A 17689-nucleotide genomic window follows, 5' to 3' on the forward strand; every position below is an offset into this window, starting at 1 on the left:
GGGTCTGGCCCACCCGGTCCCTGTGCGCCCGCCCGTGCCTCGCCGTGGGGCGCGGGGTGCGCAGCCCCCTGCCAGGCCGCCACACGCAGCTGCGGCCCCTCCGCCCCCCGGCCCTTTCTCGGCCGCCGCAGCACAGCCGAAAAGGGAATGGCACGGCTCTCTACGGTGAAACATCGGGGTTTGCCTGAGGCCGGCTGGGTGCCCCAGGGCTCGGGGTTTGCCTCGGGCAACTCGCCCGGGCGGCCACCGCCCCGCGGCCCCTCAGCGGGCGCGGGACGACGCCGGCGGGCGCGGGGGGCGTCCGAGGCGGCGGGGCCGGGTCGCTGTGGCGGCCCGCCCCCGCCTCCCGCGGACTTCCAGGCCGTGGCAGGGCGCTGTGGCCGCCGGCAGCGGCTCCCAGCCCGCCCTCTGCCCTCCGTGCGGCTCCGGCTCGCACACCCCCCGCCTCCCGCTGCCGGCTCTCCCCGCTCGGTCGCGACTGGCCGGGTGATTCACCCGCTCCCGGGCTTTGTTCGGCTCCGCGGGCCGCCTCAGCAACCCGGCAGGGCAGGGATCGGGCAGGACTCGGGCAGGCTCCCCCGGTGACCCCCTGGCAAAGCCGATGTCCGCCGCGCCCGTCCGATCCCCGACGCTGCGGCCCCACAGGATGAAGAAAGACGAGTCGTTCCTGGGCAAGCTAGGCGGGACCCTGGCGAGGAAGAAGAAAGCCAAGGAGGGTGAGTTCGCCCGCGCGGAGGGGGGAAGGAAAGCGTACCCGACCGCCGTGACTGGCAGCAGCTTCCCTTCCCTTCCCTGCCCCGTCCCGTCCCGTCCCTCCGCGGGAAGCTGCGGTGGGAGCGGGCGGCGGCTGCGGGGCAGAAGCCCCCTTTGTTCGCCAGCCCCGCGGCGGGGGCAGCGCCCTGGGGAGGGGGCCGCGGGCGGGGCGGTGTGCCTGCTCCCTGCCCCCGCGGCGGCTGCAGCCCCGGCGGGGAACGGGGCCTCGCCCACCTCAGCCCGGCTGGGGGGCGGCGGGAGGGCGCTTCGTGCGCCCCGCGGGACCCGGGCGCCGCGGGCGGGCGGTGGGGGCGGTTGCAGCGGGGGGCTGCCGGGAGGTGCCTGCGCTTCCCGCCGCACGCCGGCGTGGGGTGGCCGTTCGTCGGGCGCGCCTCACGGCCGGCTGCGGGCTTGGCCGCTCGCACCTCCGCTTCCCGGCTCCCCTTTTCGTACATCCGCCCGCAGCTGGGAAGGGAACCCCAGAACGCGCTTTCTGCTGTAAAATAAACTTCTGGTGACCAAGGAGACTGTGGGCATCGTTGTTTCTCGTCGGAGAGTTGAGGAAGCCGCGAGGGAACGATTAAATCCACCCGTGTTTCATTCCAGGCCGGCTTCATCCATAGGCTTTAAGTTGGCATAGAGGCTTTGCCCAGAGTGTTTTTCATAACCAAATATATTCAGCAAAACCACCTGTCCCTTGAGCACCAGGATTTTGCATGGGTACGTTTACACTGGGGTACACCAAATGTGTTCGTTTGGGATGTTACCTAACCCTAACCCAGCCAGGTAGGGAAGTGTTAGCGTCTGCCTTCGGTGCAGGGAGCCTGGAGAAGCTCCCTCAGCCTGAGCCCAGCGGACCGGCACCCACGTCGGGGTGGCTCAGCCCCCGCTGCTCACCCACCCCTGCCGCTGCATGGGGCAGACGCCTCTGCCCAGACCCGCCTTGGCACAGCACCCCTGGCACGGCCTTCTCGCGTGGGCACGCGTGCGAGGCGTTCTCACAGCGGTCTGCTTACACCAGAGGCTGTGCGGAGATAGCACTGTTTACTCTCAAGCAACACGACTCTTTTTGTTGTTGTTGTAGATAGGGAGGCGGTGTCTTGCCGCTAGACTTGATAAAGATGGTCCAGCCCTGTACACACAAAGTGTACCTTTCTCTTGAGCGGTGGCTCCTCTGAGGATGGTGTACTCTGTCCTCCTCTGCTTCCCCGACTGACCAAATACTGGCTTCCACGGAGAAACTCTTCCTCTGCGGAATCCCCAGACTGCTGCCATCTGCTAGCAGGAAATCTGGGTGTCCTTGCCTTGCGGTTTAATGCAATTTTCACTTTCTGGCTGGTTAAAACTGGCCTTGGTTTTGTTCTAGTGTCTGATGGGTGTAGGGTAGGGACATAATTCGAGTTTCAGCCTCCTTTCAGCTGGCTTTTGAGCGAGCACATGTTTTACCCATATTGAGTCTATTAATTGCCAGCGACATTTAAAAGGCAGCTTTTTAATATTTAAAATTAAAATATTTGGCCTCAAAACCTGGATCAAGGAAATTGCTTCCTTTTCCTTCTCCTGGCTGTTTTGGTGTGGCTTGCTGGTATTTCCTTTATTATCTATTTTTAATCAAGTTTCTCCAGCGCGGTTCTGCTGAGGAGCAGCAGAAGTGGTCATGCCTTCCTGATGATCTCATTTGCTTCCGAAGGAAGATGGTAGAGAAAACTCATCTCCAGCGGGGGATGCCGACGGAACGCTCCAGTAGACTGTATTTCGTTCAAAGGTGACTTCTAAGCTTAAACAGGTTGGCAGTGTCCCTTCTTAAATGAGGAATTTCAGCATCGCTAGGCGGTGTTTTTGAGGTGACTGCTTTCAGCAGGGGCCACCCGCTCGTTTTGTCCATTCTTTTGCCTGCTCTTGTGGCCGCAGCTCCTCTTGGCGGTGGAAGGGCCCGTTTTGGTTACCGCCCTCGGTACTTAGTGGGGAGCCACAGCTGCAGTAATGTAAAGGACAGCGGTCACGCTCCTGTCAGTGCGATGGGGAGGAAACTGAAACGTGACGCAGCTTTTAGTTTGAGTATTCTTTCCAGCCTGAAAATGTGAAGGGAGGAAAGACTGTCTGCAAGCCCGTGGAGCCACCCGTTGGGTGTGAGACGCTGTGGTGCTGCAGGCGGCTTTGGCCCTTCGCTGTAAGGGAAAACGGCTTATTACCCTTTTACGTTTTGCACTTTCTTTGTGGGGTATCTCTCAAATGCAGGCTGTCCAGACCATGGCTGTGAAACTGGAGGGGGCCAAGGGCTAAGCAGTGATGAGGTGGTGGGGTGGGGTCCACACCAGAGAGGCTGCTCCATGGCTTGTGGTAGGACCTGGGCAGCCACAGGAGCAAATTTCAGGGCTAGAAACTAAATCTTTGTGAGTGTGAAGCAGAAGTAAATTGGAAGCTCATCTGAGTGGCGTTCCTTGAATGAGTTGATAGACCATACAGGAGCCATGTGGTCAACTTTCCCTGTGTGCTTGGGAACTGCTCTGCCATGGCGGTTTTCCTCCCTTCCGGCGGTTTCTGCTGGTTTTCTCTGAGGGAACCAGCAGAGGTCAGAGTGATATTCCCAGAGTAAATATTGCCCTCTCCACCAACTACTCTCCACAACAGCAAATTGAAATGTTGGCTGCTGATTTGCCACAACCAAAAATCATTCTTGCCTCCTCTCCCTCTAACAGCATGACAAGCAAGCAAGCCAGAGAGCTCTTTATATGTACTTCTTGCTTTCACTGCCTGTCTTTTGTATCGTAGCGTAAATACGGGCCTGCTGTCACCACCTCAGCTGCATTCATACAATGACCTTTAGCCTGGTCTGTGCAAGAGTTGTAATCCAGTTGTATTAATCCTTTTCGTCTTCGTGCACAATTTCTGAGCCATGCAGCTCAGAGATCCGTACAATGACACTGGAAAAGTTTTTGTTGCTTACTTAGGCAGTTTTCTTTTTTTTAATCGTGGGTGGCAGCCATGTCATAAATAACCATAATGTGTGGCTACCAACCCATCAGCAACTAAATTTAAATATTTTTTTGGCTAACTACTTTATAACATGCTGCAAGCTATTTTTAGAGAGGTTATATTGGGAGAGGAGTGTTCATTAGGCTTATCAAAGCGGCCAGTGTAAGCTCATACCATTGTTTTCTGACAGGAGGGTAAATAAGGTTCCTAGGTACGCTGGTGATAGTCACTGTGGCAGTATTCAAACTATTTACCATAGCATGTAAACAGCTTTGCTGCTGCTCTTGCTTTAGCAGTATGGCGTGACATAGTGCTTTGTAAATGGGTGCCGCTAAGTGAGGTAGGGTTAAGATTTCAGGTCAAATTTTTCAACATTTTAAGTCAAATTCTGTAGGTTGCTTAACTGTTTGAGGAAGCCCTTGGATTTCTACCTCAAACCTCTGCTTTACACTATTACACCTTATATTTACATTTCTGAATTTTTATGGCTGAACTGATGTCTTAGGCAGCCGTGACTTAAAAGAGACAGCAGCCACTGTTGCTCATGGGGAAGCCGTTTTTACCCTGGTTTCCTATGGAAGGACGGGGTGGGTGATCTCACTGTCTCTTTGGCTCCTCCCTTCCTCTTCCTTCCCAGGAATATTTTTAACCCATAGTTTGTCTAAAAATGCCCCTGAGAGAAAACTGCCGCACTTAAGGATTATTAAATGACTGCAGGTTGTGTTAAAAAGGGTGACCATTGAGTATAGAAAGACCTCAGTGGAGCCCCACTGCAGGAGAACCTGCAAATGTGCTCAACCCTTACATGCTACTAGAGAGCGCAGGTGGGAGGGAAACAGCTGGAGGAAGGACACGTCTATGGGAAGAGCACTGCGTTCTTAAATGTTACAATCAGTCATGACACACATCCTTAGAAAAGCGGGATGTGTTTGTTCCAGTGCTCGTGCGACCCCTTGGTTTATACCCGCCCCCCTCCCCTCCCATTAGGCTATGTGGAAATCTGCAAAAATCTAAGTTTGCCTGATGTTTCTGCGACATGATTCTGTCTTGGTGTATCTTGGGCTTTCAAGATGTGCCACATCTGTAATGTGGTTACTAAATTTTAGCACATCTGTTCAGGAGCTCCAAAATCTGCTTTAAATACCTTGGGAAACTATTGGGGTGCTGGCAGGGCCCATAGCAGGATACAGTTTGTAAGCTGGATGATCCCTTAGCTTCTTTTCAGACCCTGTAAAAGATAGTGTTTCAGATAGTGCTGTGTTTCATCTCCATCTGTAAAAGGAACTTAAAAAAAAAAATCTCCCCTTTCCTGTCGGTCAGTGATGTCTTTGTACTGAAATAAAGGAGGGGGTTTGCTGCAAGCTTCGCTCCTTGCCTACTTGCAAAGCTTTGTTTTCTTTTCCTCATAATACACTGTATGAAAGATCTGGGCAGCAGGTGTTTGGCTAAATAAACCATCTATTATTGTATCTGTGTATGTGTGTATATATATAGCCTATATGGAGGAGTCAGTGAGAGAAATACAACAGACATAATTGCTTAGTGTTGTTTCCCAGTGACACGATGGAGGGTGGGCATAGCGGTGAGGAGACTGCTCCAGAAAAGAGCAATTTATTGTGTCTGATGAAATCAATAGGAAGGAGGGAAAGAAGGGGAGAGATGACAGTGCTACAGAGGGCAGAATTATTGCAACAGCAGCTGAATAATATGAAGGTTTTATGCATATCAAGGGAGCTTAAAATATTGTTCTTGGGGTCTGTGGCTCAGCGTAACAGTGAGATGGTGTGGCTGTGAAAAGCGTGCTGTTGCATTTGCCTGCGGGCACACTAATTTGGTAAATAGCTTGGTAGACGCGTGTTTCGCTAGATGGCAAGGTTCTTCTCCCAGAGAAAGGTGGCAGTTGTTGCCTCTATTTTGCAGGGAGAAAAGCTGGAGGGTGAGGAAGTGATTTGTTCAAGGTCATCTGGCAAGGCAGTGACAAAGCCAGGGACAGAAACTGTATTTCCTGAGTCCTCTCTGGTGCCGTGATCCTTAGGCAAAGGCACTGCATAATCTGCCCGTTTCCCACAGCTCTACATATGCTAAAACCCATCTCCAAATTGTTCAGGTGGGACTGCTTGTACTGCCCGATCCACTTTGGCTTTCTGGAGGGAAGAACGTGAGGAAATAAGCTCAACAGCAGAATTACATTGGAGAAAACAGTTTCTTTATCATTCCTTTGAAACTGATGGGCCTGCTTGTGCGGGCCTGCTTGCTCTCTGTAGGGAAAAGAGGTTCAAAACCAGATCTACTTCATTGCCTTTGTATTGATGAGCACATCTCAAGTCTGTAAGGCATTGCCTTCAACACAACAGGACAGGAGAATTGGACTTGCTTAGAAAATGGATCTCATCCTTCATTTGAATATGGTATACTGAAAATAGTTAAAATCTCTTTTTCATGCCATCTGTTATGCAGTGTCCAGAGGTGTATCTGTGTAAACAGACTGCAAAAAATTTAACTTCTCTGTCTCAGTGTGCTCCACCTTTGCTTTAGCCACTGCCTAGTGGCTGCTTGAGACTTCTAACGTGTATTTAGCTTTAAAACGATGCTGAAAGATGCCTGTTCAAGAGATCCTAAAAAGATATAAAGCTGTAAGGCACGCTTAACTCTACCTTCATTCACCTTGCAGGTGGCACTCATGTTGGTGGTATTATTCATGCCCGGGATTTGTCCCGCTCACAACCATTCCTGGCCATTGCAGATTGTGTTTCATGCTGGCTGTGCCCGTGTGTCCTACTTTATGAATTGGCACTGGTGGAGTAATTGCTCTAACCCCTCTGATGTGGAAGAACTGGGACTTGGGCATTCACCTGGTGCCTAGAAAGGTCAGGATGGAGGTGTGCTACTGATGTGGTGCCTGCATTCTAGCTTTTGTCCTGAGGTATGTCTGCATTTCTAAGTAGCAGTGAAGTGCCAGGTAACTGGCAGGGTGCTGGCTAGTCTTGCGGTATTTCTCACCCAACAGGAGAATTCATGAGCAAATCTGCTTCTCACAGATCCTTGAGGTGCAATGTGAGATAAGCTTCAACTGGTTGCTTCTTACTGTCTCCTGATCTCATACTCAATGTATTTTTAAGGCTCTTCCTTTCAATAGACTGGTGTGGGAGCTTGCCCCCATCTTAACTTACTTTCCATGCTCATAGTATGTGGCAGTGAATTCTTAGATGGAGAGACAAACACAAAGTTTGTAGGGTCTAATTCTGTGATCCTGGTTCACACAAGTACATTTGCTGCAGTCTGAGAGGATACTTGGCTGGGGAAGCATGTTTGTGCATTGTAATGGGCTACTGCTGCTGAAATATTCAAACAGAAGATGAGTTGGGTGCTGGTTAAGCAGAATTACTTGCTTTTTAAGAGAGGAATTTGCATATAATTATATTGAAGCTACATACTGTTCCAGATTTGTGTATATATCCATAGAAAGACTGTGCAGACATATGCAAATTCAGGTTGAATTTATTATCCTTTCTACTACTAATTTAAACAGAGACCTAAATTTCCAGTTGGAACCTGTGTAGCCTAATTGCTGAGTTTCTTCTGTAGGGCTCGGCATACCTCTGACCAGGTCTGGTTTCAGTCTTGCTAGAGCAGTGCCAGTTTGGGTTCTGACACTGTGTTCTATTCTGGCAAAAGCTGTACTGTGGATACAGCTTGTGTCAATGTCTCAACTGAAATTAACTTTACATGCACAGGAATCGTCCTTTTAATAGTGTCATAAACCCCATATTTTTCTCCTGTAACTGCAGCTAGGCTAGGATGGTTCGCCCAACGCAGCTTTAGGCACAGTGTCTTGGTGAGACAATAGAGTTTTGAATCACAGCTGAAAGTTTTCTTCCAGACAGGATGCAGCAAGATACACGAAATAGCTCTGTAGCTCTTCAGTAGTGGATTGAAGAAAGTGACTTGCTTTTGTTCAAGAAAAACAGACATTTTAAAGTTGTTTTATTTTCAGAGTTGCAATCATTAAAATAAGATTCATTGTAAGAACACTGTTATGTTTCATCATAAAACCTTAGCAAGGTGGTTATCAACACTTCTAATTTTCCAAAACCAGATTTCAAATTTCTTAAGAATACTAATGCATTTTTGGAAATAATACACTAATAATTTGGAAAGGGACTCCTTTTCTCCTTAAAGTCTACTTTTACTTAAAAGCGATTGTTCAATGATACCTGTTTTAATTTCTTCTAAAGGATTTGTTAATGCTAACATCTTGGGAGAGACTTCTAGAAGCTGGCATCTGGCTGTTTCTGTTTCGAGGAGCATATGGGTGAGCCCTGTTGTGAGACTTCGATGTGTGGAGGGCTGCACGTGGACTTGATATGAAAGGGGGGAGCTGCAAAGTCACGACTTCATGCAAAGTCTGTGCAGATACTCTCTGCTGGATGGTGTGAAGCGGGGATTCTTGGTCCCACTGGTGTGCAGGGAGATTAGGATGTGTTCTGCAATGCATTATCACAAATGCATTAATCATATTGACTTAAATGCTTGTGTTTTCAAGAGTTGTGATACTTAGATCTCTTTATTAATATAAATGCATCCGACTGATTTGCACGTCGGCAATGCAGGAGTCCAGAAGATTTAGTATAGTTACATGTAACAGTGCTAAATGTCTTTTTATGTACTTCAAGAACTGTTACAGGCCAGCTGATCCGAAAACAGATGAAGCTGGTGGAGTTTTCCAGTGCACTGCTTTGAGCTTTGGATCATACTTTGATGTTAGGAGATTTGGGAGATTAGCTGGCAAGTTCTTTCCATTGTGAAAGCATGTCAGAACAACTTGTTGCTAAGGGATCCAGGGTTATGTGGTCTGTGGCAAGACCAGCGCAAGGCAGGGTCTGCTAAGTTGCAGGAATTGGTGTTTCAGCAGTTACAGCTTTGCTGTTCAACTGGGAAGGAAATTTAGTGTGTGTACCCTATGCATACATGTGTCATGGACACAGCTGAGGAGATTCAAGTTTGTAGCTGTGGAAGTGCCAGTGTAGCTGGTACTTCAGAGCTGCTCAAGAGGGATTTGGATGCCAAATTGCTGTTAGTTTTCAAAGGGAGTCGAGTGTACAAATCTCTTGGGCACCACTAGAAATCTTGGCCTGCAAATACGCACCTGAGAGGTTGTCTGTGTCAGGGTTCCTGGGACATGATGTCATGACAGGAACATCGTACAGAGACACTGACATATGCGATAAGGAGGAGTTTTCTGCCTCACCTCTAACATCATCTGTTTGTGATCCTTGTCACCCTTGCTGCTGCTGGTAATGCAGGAGGCTCTGTGGGTGCATTCTTCACCCTGAAGTCTTGTTCCCTTTTCAGCATTTTCAGTCTGTCCATGTTCTTATGCCGGTGGGGCAAGGTCTTCACTGCAGCAGCAGGCTAAGGACCAGCCCTCAAACTCCTCACAGTTGTTTCAGGAGACCTGGAGGCCAGCAAGAAAGAAGGAAGGGAAGCCTTGTTTCCCGAAGGCTTCTCCTTGTGCTGACCTTTGCTCATTATAGCAATCATGACTTCAGCAAACATCCAGGTGCTTTGAACTAACGGGATCTGGGTATTTTGTTGCAGAAGCCAGCTACTTGAAAGTCAACCAGGTGGCTACAGAGAAAGATCTGACCTGTGCCAGTGCCTGGACCTGACTGATGGCACGGGCTCTGTCCTGGTTAGCTCTCATGATGTCCACATGCCTTACTCTGCACAGGCCTCTAATTGAGCTCTTCTGCATGGTGACTTTGGTAGTTGCTTATCTCCTCCCTCGTACGTCCTCTGCCTGCTCTGTGAAACGTGTTATATATGTGCATTGTCACTGATGAAGCTTAGTTTTTTCCTCAGGGCACAGCAAAATCAACTGATGCTGCTGTCAGAGTTGTTTACTCTAACTTGCAAAGTATGCGCGTCTGCGGCAGGTTTTTCCTGGGGTCTGTATGGCATATGTGGACTGGCCCTTTCCTTTACGTGCCGTCCTGGCGGCTGCGGTGTACCTGCCTCTGGTTGTTGCCATAGGCTGCATCGGCAGTTCTCGCTCTGGGCTGAGGGGTGGGCGGTGGAGGGAAGTGTGGCATGTGTTGTGAGGAGGAGGAGGGTGGTGGAAGGGAAGGAGGGGCAGGGTGAGCAGTGGGAGAGCCCTGCTTTTCAGGGGGCTCTTCCAGGCTGTCCTCAGGAGGAGCGCTGGATCGTGGGACCTCTGCTGCAGGACAGGCAGCTCGGTGGTGGTGTGTGCTGTCCCCACCATCGCAGGAGGGGCTGTGTGCGGGGGATCTAAACCAGCAGTTCTTGCGTGGGTGACAGTGACCCCCGTTTATCTTTGGGGGTGGGCTGAGCATGGAGGGGAAGTGGGAACAGGAACCTTTGTGTTGCACAACTAATAGGTCAGTGGCCAAGTGATCTCTCCAGGGTGAAGCATGTTCTGCTCAGGTATAGATTTCCTAATTTGTACTCTTCTGTTGGCCAAGTAAAACGCTGCAATCCAGAATTCGTGACTTCTGTTGTGTATGTGTAGTTTAGCTGGAAAAGTGTTATGGCTAACATATGTGGTTTCAGGGTTTTGTAATTTGAATCCGGTTAAGTCTTGCTCTGAAAACCAGATGTGGGGAGAACATGCACACCTGGCAGCGTGTACTGGCTGAGAGCAGTGGCTCCGTACTCTTCGGGCCCTTAAATCACTGTCACTTCCTCACGGAGCAACATATATCCGCACGATGAAGCTTCTAATTATAAATCCTGTACACACAATTTGTTTCCATGCACCCGCTGCAGACCCCTCTCTGGAGCCCTTAGGCTGAGAGGGGAGGCCATGGGACGGGATTCTGGTTTTGGCTTTGCTAGTGGCGAGCAACAGGGTCTTTGGGAATTCAGTTTTGCCTCTCAGTGATTGTTTCTCCAAGTTAAAGAAGGCTTCTTTATAAGCCCCGAGACCTGTCTGGTGATCAGATATAAACTCTTATAAAATCTCTTTTCAATGTATGCTGCATTTTGGTTATAAAACAAGCAAGCTGTTCTGGCTCCTGGAATTCCGGTTCCTTCTTTAGTACTTCTTTCATTGCGTGGTTGAACCATAATGAAATCCACTGAAAAAAGAAATAGTATATTTTCCATTATAGCTGCCATATGGCCTTATTGCTAATTTTTAATTAGCTGAGATGGTTGCATACACAATTTATTTGGAGTAAGGAAGGAGACTGAGAGAGCTGGATGAGGAGTGCTATTCTGATGTCGGTATAGAGGCACGGTGTCTTTTTTACTGTCTTTAAATAGAAAAATGTGTAATCCTCAGAAAGTGTCTTTCCACTAGGTCTGTTTAGCAGATGTATGCATGTGTGTTATTAAACAGATGCAGACACTTCTGTCATTTTAAAATAGCATGGTGGTGTTTGCTCTCTGGCTTGCCTAGTCCAGCAGATGGATTTAGAGGCTTTGTAAAATTGACAGGATTTTCTTCAGAAATGGTAGAATAGGAGAAAGTACCAAGGCGTCCAGGCTTGCATTTTCTGCTTAATATTTCTCCTCGGGAACAGGGTTATAAAATTGTTCCTCGGGATTACTGTTTGCCTTCTTCCCTGTGTATGGCTCCCAGTATTGTTACAGTGAATTGGTTCCATTGGAAAATTAGGCAGGCTGCAAGAATGCTAATGCTATAGATATATCTTGGATCTGTACTGAATTTGGTCTGACAGGGATCTTGACTCTCTAATTAGGTAATTAAATAAGCGTGTATAATGGAGCCCTATCATTGGGAAACTGGATTTTAATGGGGTGCAGGATGTCACGCTCCAAATGGTCCTGCTGTGCCAGGAGCAAACCAGATCTGCTGCCTGTATAGCAGATCTGATGCTGTCTGCCACACAAACGGATAGGGTTTTTTTTACATGTGAAAGGGGAGAAGCAGTCATGACTGACCTCATCTAATGTGGCAATAGCCCAGCTTCAAGCTGGACCTTGGCAGGTCCTTCCAAGCAACATTTCTCTGATTCTGTGGAGCTGGGTTTTTTGAGGGTCCCTCATCAGGGAGAGAGACAGATGGTAATGGGAAGGGAAGAGTGACTGGCCTTAGTATCCACGCTCTGCTGTATGGTTGAAGGAGAAAGGTATATATTTGTTTCCATGACGTATCTGGGATAACTGGCTACTTGTGAGTTTTTCTTCTGACTGCTCATACAGATTCAGACTCATAGTTTCCCTCTTGACCACTTATGATGTGCTTAATTAGACTGCTGTCTTGAAAATGCCTGCTTTTACTGCAGCACTGCAGCTGTAGCTGCATTAACACAGTGAGGGGCCACAGTTTAAATCATCACCTTGGTTCCTCAGTATCATTTAGCTTCATATCATTTAGTTTAAAAAACTAAACTGTGGTGGCTGTTGCTCTGCTGACATCAGTAGTAAGAGCAGTAAGAAAGCTAGGGAGCTATGCTTGACCAAGCCATGACTCTGACATTTAAGGTGTTTGTTTGTTGTATACTGTCTTTCCAACTGTATGTTTCCGATCCCTTAATTCCTGTCATTTACATGTTAACAAACAGATGACAGGTACCAACATTTGCCAGACTAGTTCAGCACCTGGTGAAAAGCCTTTCTCCGTCAGCTCTTTAACCAAGGGGGAACACGTGTGGATTTTCTTTTCTGTGGACAAACTCGTAAAACAAATTGTAATTTTTAGTGAGTGACTTTCTTCCCATGAATGGCACTACGTGCAGATGCCGTACCGCCCAGAATCTTGGCAGAAGGCATCCTCGCTGGCTTCCTTCACTTGCTAAACAAATGTGCTGTTGATCCAGTGGTTGGTAAGAGGTTTCTCCAAGAATGCAAGCACAATTACTTTGAAACTGTCTGAGCTGGGGAATTCCACTTTTGTAGTGAATGCACAGGAGAGGGGCACTGTTGTTCCAGGGAGGCTGAGTAATTTGGCGTGTCGCGGCGAAGCTGGCCAGATGATTCTGTGGAGCCCTATTGCGAGTGTGAAGGATTTCATATGTGTTACGTTGGAAGACTAAAAACAAAGTAACTACTCCTTGTGCAAGGAAAGGGGGAAAAAGGTCCTCATGGCTGCCTGTGGCACTGCCCCTGTGTCGTGTGATCTGTTTGTCTTGTGGTCTGTCCTGGGATGTGTCCTCTTTAACATTTTCATCAATTACCTGGAGGAGGTGATGGAGTGCAAGCTTGTACAGTTTGCAAACTCGGTGACCAGCTGATACACTTGAGGGCAGGGCTGCCATTCAGGGAGACGTCGACAGGCAGGAGAAATGGGCTGAGGGGAACCTTCTGAAATCCAACAAGAACAAGTGAAAGGCCCTGCACTGGGGAAAGAAGAGCCCGCTGCAATGATACGGGCTGGAGGCTGCCGGCCTGGGCGCAGCTCTGCTGGAAAGGCCCTGGGGGCCCTGGTGGGCAGCGAGCTGACCACGGGCCAGCAGTGTGCCATTGCTGTGAAGAAGGCCAACAATATCCTGGGCTGTATTAACAGAAGTACAGCCAGTAGATTGAGCAAAGTGATTATCCCCTCTACTCAGCACTCCTTAGATCCCAGCTGATACACAATGTCCAGTTTTGGCCTCCTCAATATAGAAAAGACATGGCTAAACTGGAGCACCTTCAGCGGTGGGCCACCAGGATGGCGGCTGGAGCACTTGTCCTGTGAGGAGAGCTGGGCTTGTTCAGCCTATGGAAGAGACGGCTTCAGGGCTGTCTTTAATAAAGCAGTCTGCTGATACCTATGAGGAGATTATTGAGAAGGTGGAGCCAGGTTCTTCACTGTTGTGCGTAGCAGAGGAGAGAGACAACAGGTATAAACTGAAACGAATGAGGTTCAGTCTGGACAAAGGGAGAAACTTTTTCATGCTCTGAAGCAGTGGGACAGGATGCCTAGAGAGTTTGTGCAGCCTCTGCTCTTGGAGGTTTTAAGACATGACACGATAAAGCCCTGAGCAACCTGGTCTCATCTCAGAGCTGACTCTGCTTTGAGGAAGAGGTTCAGCTAGAGACCTCCAGAGGTCCTTTCCACCCTGAATTATCCAATGATCTTATGTGGCTCCCTGACAGCTTACACCCTTCAAAGGCTGGAGTAAGGACATTTCTTAAACAGCATGAAGTCTGTGGATTAATGATTTATGAGCATGTGAATACAAGGGTATGCAGTGGAACTGTGCTTCTCATTGGGGCCCTTTTATCGGTTTTGCACTGAGGTACTAGTAGGAGTACAGTTTTTTTCTGTCTTTTTTGCCTGTCTAACCTTTTAGTGAGGAGGAAGGCACAGATTCCACTGGGCTGCTGCTCTGGCTGCTTCTTCGGTGAGGGTGAGTTGGAGGGGCTGTGTAGTTAGAAAGCTGTTTTGGGACTCACCAGTAGCTGAGCTTGAAAGTCTCTAAGATGTCTAGCCCCACTGAAACACCACCTTGTCTAGCTCATAGGACCTGGTATCATCAGCTCAGAGGTTTTAAAAGAGACCACAGAAAGCTAGAACTGCAAATCGTGTAAAACTTTGGTGTGCTGACTAAGTAAACAGATAATAACAGCTGCAGGTCTTTTTGATGCTTGGTGAAATGTGACGTTTTCTTGTGTTTTGGACTTGTTTTGATTTGATTCTTGGGCTGGCTGTTGTTTCATGATTGCATTTTGTTATCCCTTGAGGGCTGTGTTTGGGAGACTGGACTGGCATGGCAGTCGGAGGCCTGGGCTCCGCTCTTTCTACATGGTCTTCAGCAGCTCCGTTAGGACATACATGGTAGTGTCTATTTCTTACTTAAACCTGGCAGAGTTAAACATCTGAATGATTTTATGGCAGCTGCTATCTTCACTGTACCTTTCCCTTGTGGACTGGTTTTTATCTGACCGTGAGCTCTGAGTTCCAGACTTTTTTTTACTGTGAGGTCTGTAGTGCTTATCACTGAAGTGCTTGTCTTGGCAGGCTCTTCTGGTGCTCAAAGCAACAAGTAAAATAATTTTCCACATATGACTTGTCTGGAAACCATTGAGAAAACTTCTTTGTATTTTGCAGCGTCTGCTTGTATGGTGAGATATTTCAGTTCATTTTCAATACACTGCTTTACTGCCCTGGATGCAGGTGGGACATAGGAAAGGTAGAGCTGAGTATATGGTACTCTGAAAATTGTGTGTTGAGTGTTTAGGTTAAAGCTTCTAGTCTGAAGCACTGCCTATCCCTCCATTGGTCCTGCGCTCTGTTAAACTGAAAACTAGTATTTACTAGAAAACCCTCAACATGTGTGTTGCAAATATAGTTGCTATATATGAGTGTTTCTCAGCATTTTCCTTGTCTTCTGGGTGACATTTGGGCAACTCCAGCGATTAGGCACGTGCACTTTTTGTGGCTTGCAGAATCGTTTATCTCGGCTTACTCTTCCTGTAGAATAATGTTACACAAGCAAAAAAGTTTCTTTTTTTGAATTGCAAGTCATAGCTGTAGCCTCCTTTCCATTTGCGTGAAGTTGGTTTGTTGAGCTCTGTACTATCAGCTGGAGAAGACGGTGCCTTTCTGTTACTTCTTGTGCTCACCTGCCATCACTGCCTTCAGAAGTGAGTCTGTTACTCTGTACTTCTCTTGACATGTTCAGAAGAATGAGCAACATCAAATGTTTTCATATTTGCACAGTAGACTGCTTTTGGTGGTGGTTGTTAACCTTTTCGTGCCTTTGCAAAGGGGGACGAAAGATATGGGGAAAGCAGTAAGATGAAGCAGGTAGAACTGCTTGGGCTGTTAATTAGCTGAGGGGTTTCGTTTGAGTACCTACAAATGAAGCGTCAAACCATGAGAAGGAAGTGGAAAGAAGTTGGTGGAGGGATGGAAACCAGCTCAGCTGTAAAGCGCATTACCACGAGCCGCAGTAGTGACTGTTTTGATGCCGAGTGTTCTGCTTGATAAAGTTTGCACAGTTAGATTTGTATGTGGGATCAGAGATAGAGCTTGTAGGATACAAGCTTGTGGGCTTGTAAACTGAAGTGCTGTTTTCTCCCTGATTTCTTCATGATGGAGAAGGCAAGAATTGAATGAATGCACTAGGCATCTCTATTCCAGAGTAATGCTATTAGCTCTGCTTCTGACAGCTTCTGCTGTCTCTCCCTTGGTGGTTTGCTTTGGCCAGACCCATCAAAAATGGATTCCTTAAGTAGTGAGCTGATTCTAGTTTCTGGAGTTGCTTTTGGTTAAAGGAGTCTTGGTGCTTGTGGAAATCAACCTGCTTCATTGGGTTCTCAGACTGAGTTCCTAGACTGTGAACGTGCTGTTCCCTACCTGCTTGTGCCCATCATCTTTGGTTGTAGGAGTACACAGAGGCCTTGAAGAGTACTAAGCACTATATAGTAGAATACAGTAGTTCATGGAGAATTGGTGGCAGGAAATTTAAAATGCCTTGCAGGTTTTCTACTGGGGGTGGATACAGGCCAGAAATCTCCTTCAGTCCTTTCCTCTTCTTATCAGACTTTTTCTTTCCTTCTGTTCTCATCAGGCAGATTTGACTCCACATCCTTCTTTCAGGTGGAAGTTGTCCTGGTGCTCACGCGGTATGCTTGGGAGAACATAATCCTCCACCATTGCTTCATGGGAAGAAATGACCTTTTGTATGTTGTGATGGAATTGTAACTGGGGGAGGCTGAGGAAGTAAGTTTTCCCTGTTTTCAAGTAGAATTTGTGTGCACAGGGAGGAGTGTAGCTTTCTCTAGTTGCTTTTAGGGTCCTTTCAAGCTGCAGTTATTGCCTGTGATGTTTGAGGCAGCAGCCTGGCTTTTCCTTGTCAAAAAACTCTGGGATTGAAGCCATCTGTTTACAAGTTCAGGACAACACAAGTGCCAGAGGTATGCCCACTTCATGTCCTGGAGCATAGAAGCTGTATAGTTTTGGTGTGTATTATGTTAGTGCTTAGGAGAGCTGGGTAAGGGCAGATGCTTTAGAGATTGCTTTATTTTTGCCTTAGAAATAAAATACACACGAGGGCCTGGGACCCTCTTTACCTGAAACATTTTCCCACTTATTAACAAGTGTGCAAAAGCTAGTGCAAAGGGCAGGAAATGGAGGAGAAAAATCTCACGTCTGTGAAATGAATGGATACACGATGTTTAGTTGCAGGGTCCTGCTCCCAGCCAGGTGCTGGTTCCAGACCTCAGCGCACAGGGTCTGAGCGACACTGAGCTGTGACAGCCAGCGTGCGTCCTGAGAATACTGCAGCACATTACGAGTAACGAATGCAGCTTGTTCACCTCTCCTTGCTCATCTGCGTGAAGAGGAGTGTTGTTCCGTTTTGGGCAGGGAGGACAAAATGTCAGAACTGTTTGCTGGGAGCTGCTTAAAAATACACTTACGCCTCTCAGGCATGAGGAAATGTGATTAAAAAAATATGCCATTTTCAAAGCCGTGGGATTGCTGCTGTAAGGTCAATGTAGGGAGGCTGAAGCAGAGCTGACAAGGTCAGTGTGTCAGCTCAGTATCCTACTGGGTGGCTTTTTCCATACTTGAAAACCTTGCTTTTGTAGGTCTAAGTTTGTAAATACTTTAAAACACCATTCTTGTCCACATTCTTATTTCTGCTGATTTCTTTTTTTTTTTTTTTGGCCAGCATTAGTGTTTGTGTGTCTACACAGTGAAAATTAACTTTATATTTTCTTCCTTTCTTATCTGGTTACTTTTCAGGCATGCTGTGTCCATGGTCTGTGCCATAATGTGGCTTCTGCCACCACTAGTGCCAGCAAAAGGGAAGTGGTGAGTGGCAGCTAGGGACGGAGGTGAAGTCTGGAGTGCCCCTTTGCTGACAGCAAATGGATGCCTGCCTGATAAAGACAGCTACATAACTTAAGATAATAATTAAAGAAACAAGAAACAGGGACTTAGAGCAAAATGATGAATCCCAAGTTTGACTTTTAGTTTTAGCTCCGTAGCTCTCTGTCAGCTTCTGTCAAAGTCGGCATCTTGCTTTTCTGCCTTGCAGAA

At 47.8% G+C, this 17689-nt stretch overlaps 1 protein-coding gene across 3 annotated transcripts in view; it reads left to right on the forward strand.

The window, feature by feature from the left end:
- Nucleotides 1–366: 366 nt before the first annotated feature.
- PARVB (parvin beta) overlaps nt 367–17689 on the forward strand; it is a 67296-nt gene continuing 49973 nt past the window's right edge. Inside the window, exon 1 of one of the 3 annotated variants that reach the window (XM_075507277.1) lies at nt 367–716. In XM_075507277.1, the coding sequence (XP_075363392.1) occupies nt 602–716 (115 nt within the window). In that variant the 5' untranslated portion in view covers nt 367–601. Of the gene's footprint in view, nt 717–15250; nt 15286–17689 lie in introns of those variants that run through there. The other 2 variants (XM_075507267.1, XM_075507286.1) reach the window with 2 other exon arrangements.

Source organism: Mycteria americana, chromosome 1 (assembly GCF_035582795.1).
Source record: "Mycteria americana isolate JAX WOST 10 ecotype Jacksonville Zoo and Gardens chromosome 1, USCA_MyAme_1.0, whole genome shotgun sequence".
NCBI lineage: Eukaryota > Metazoa > Chordata > Aves > Ciconiiformes > Ciconiidae > Mycteria > Mycteria americana.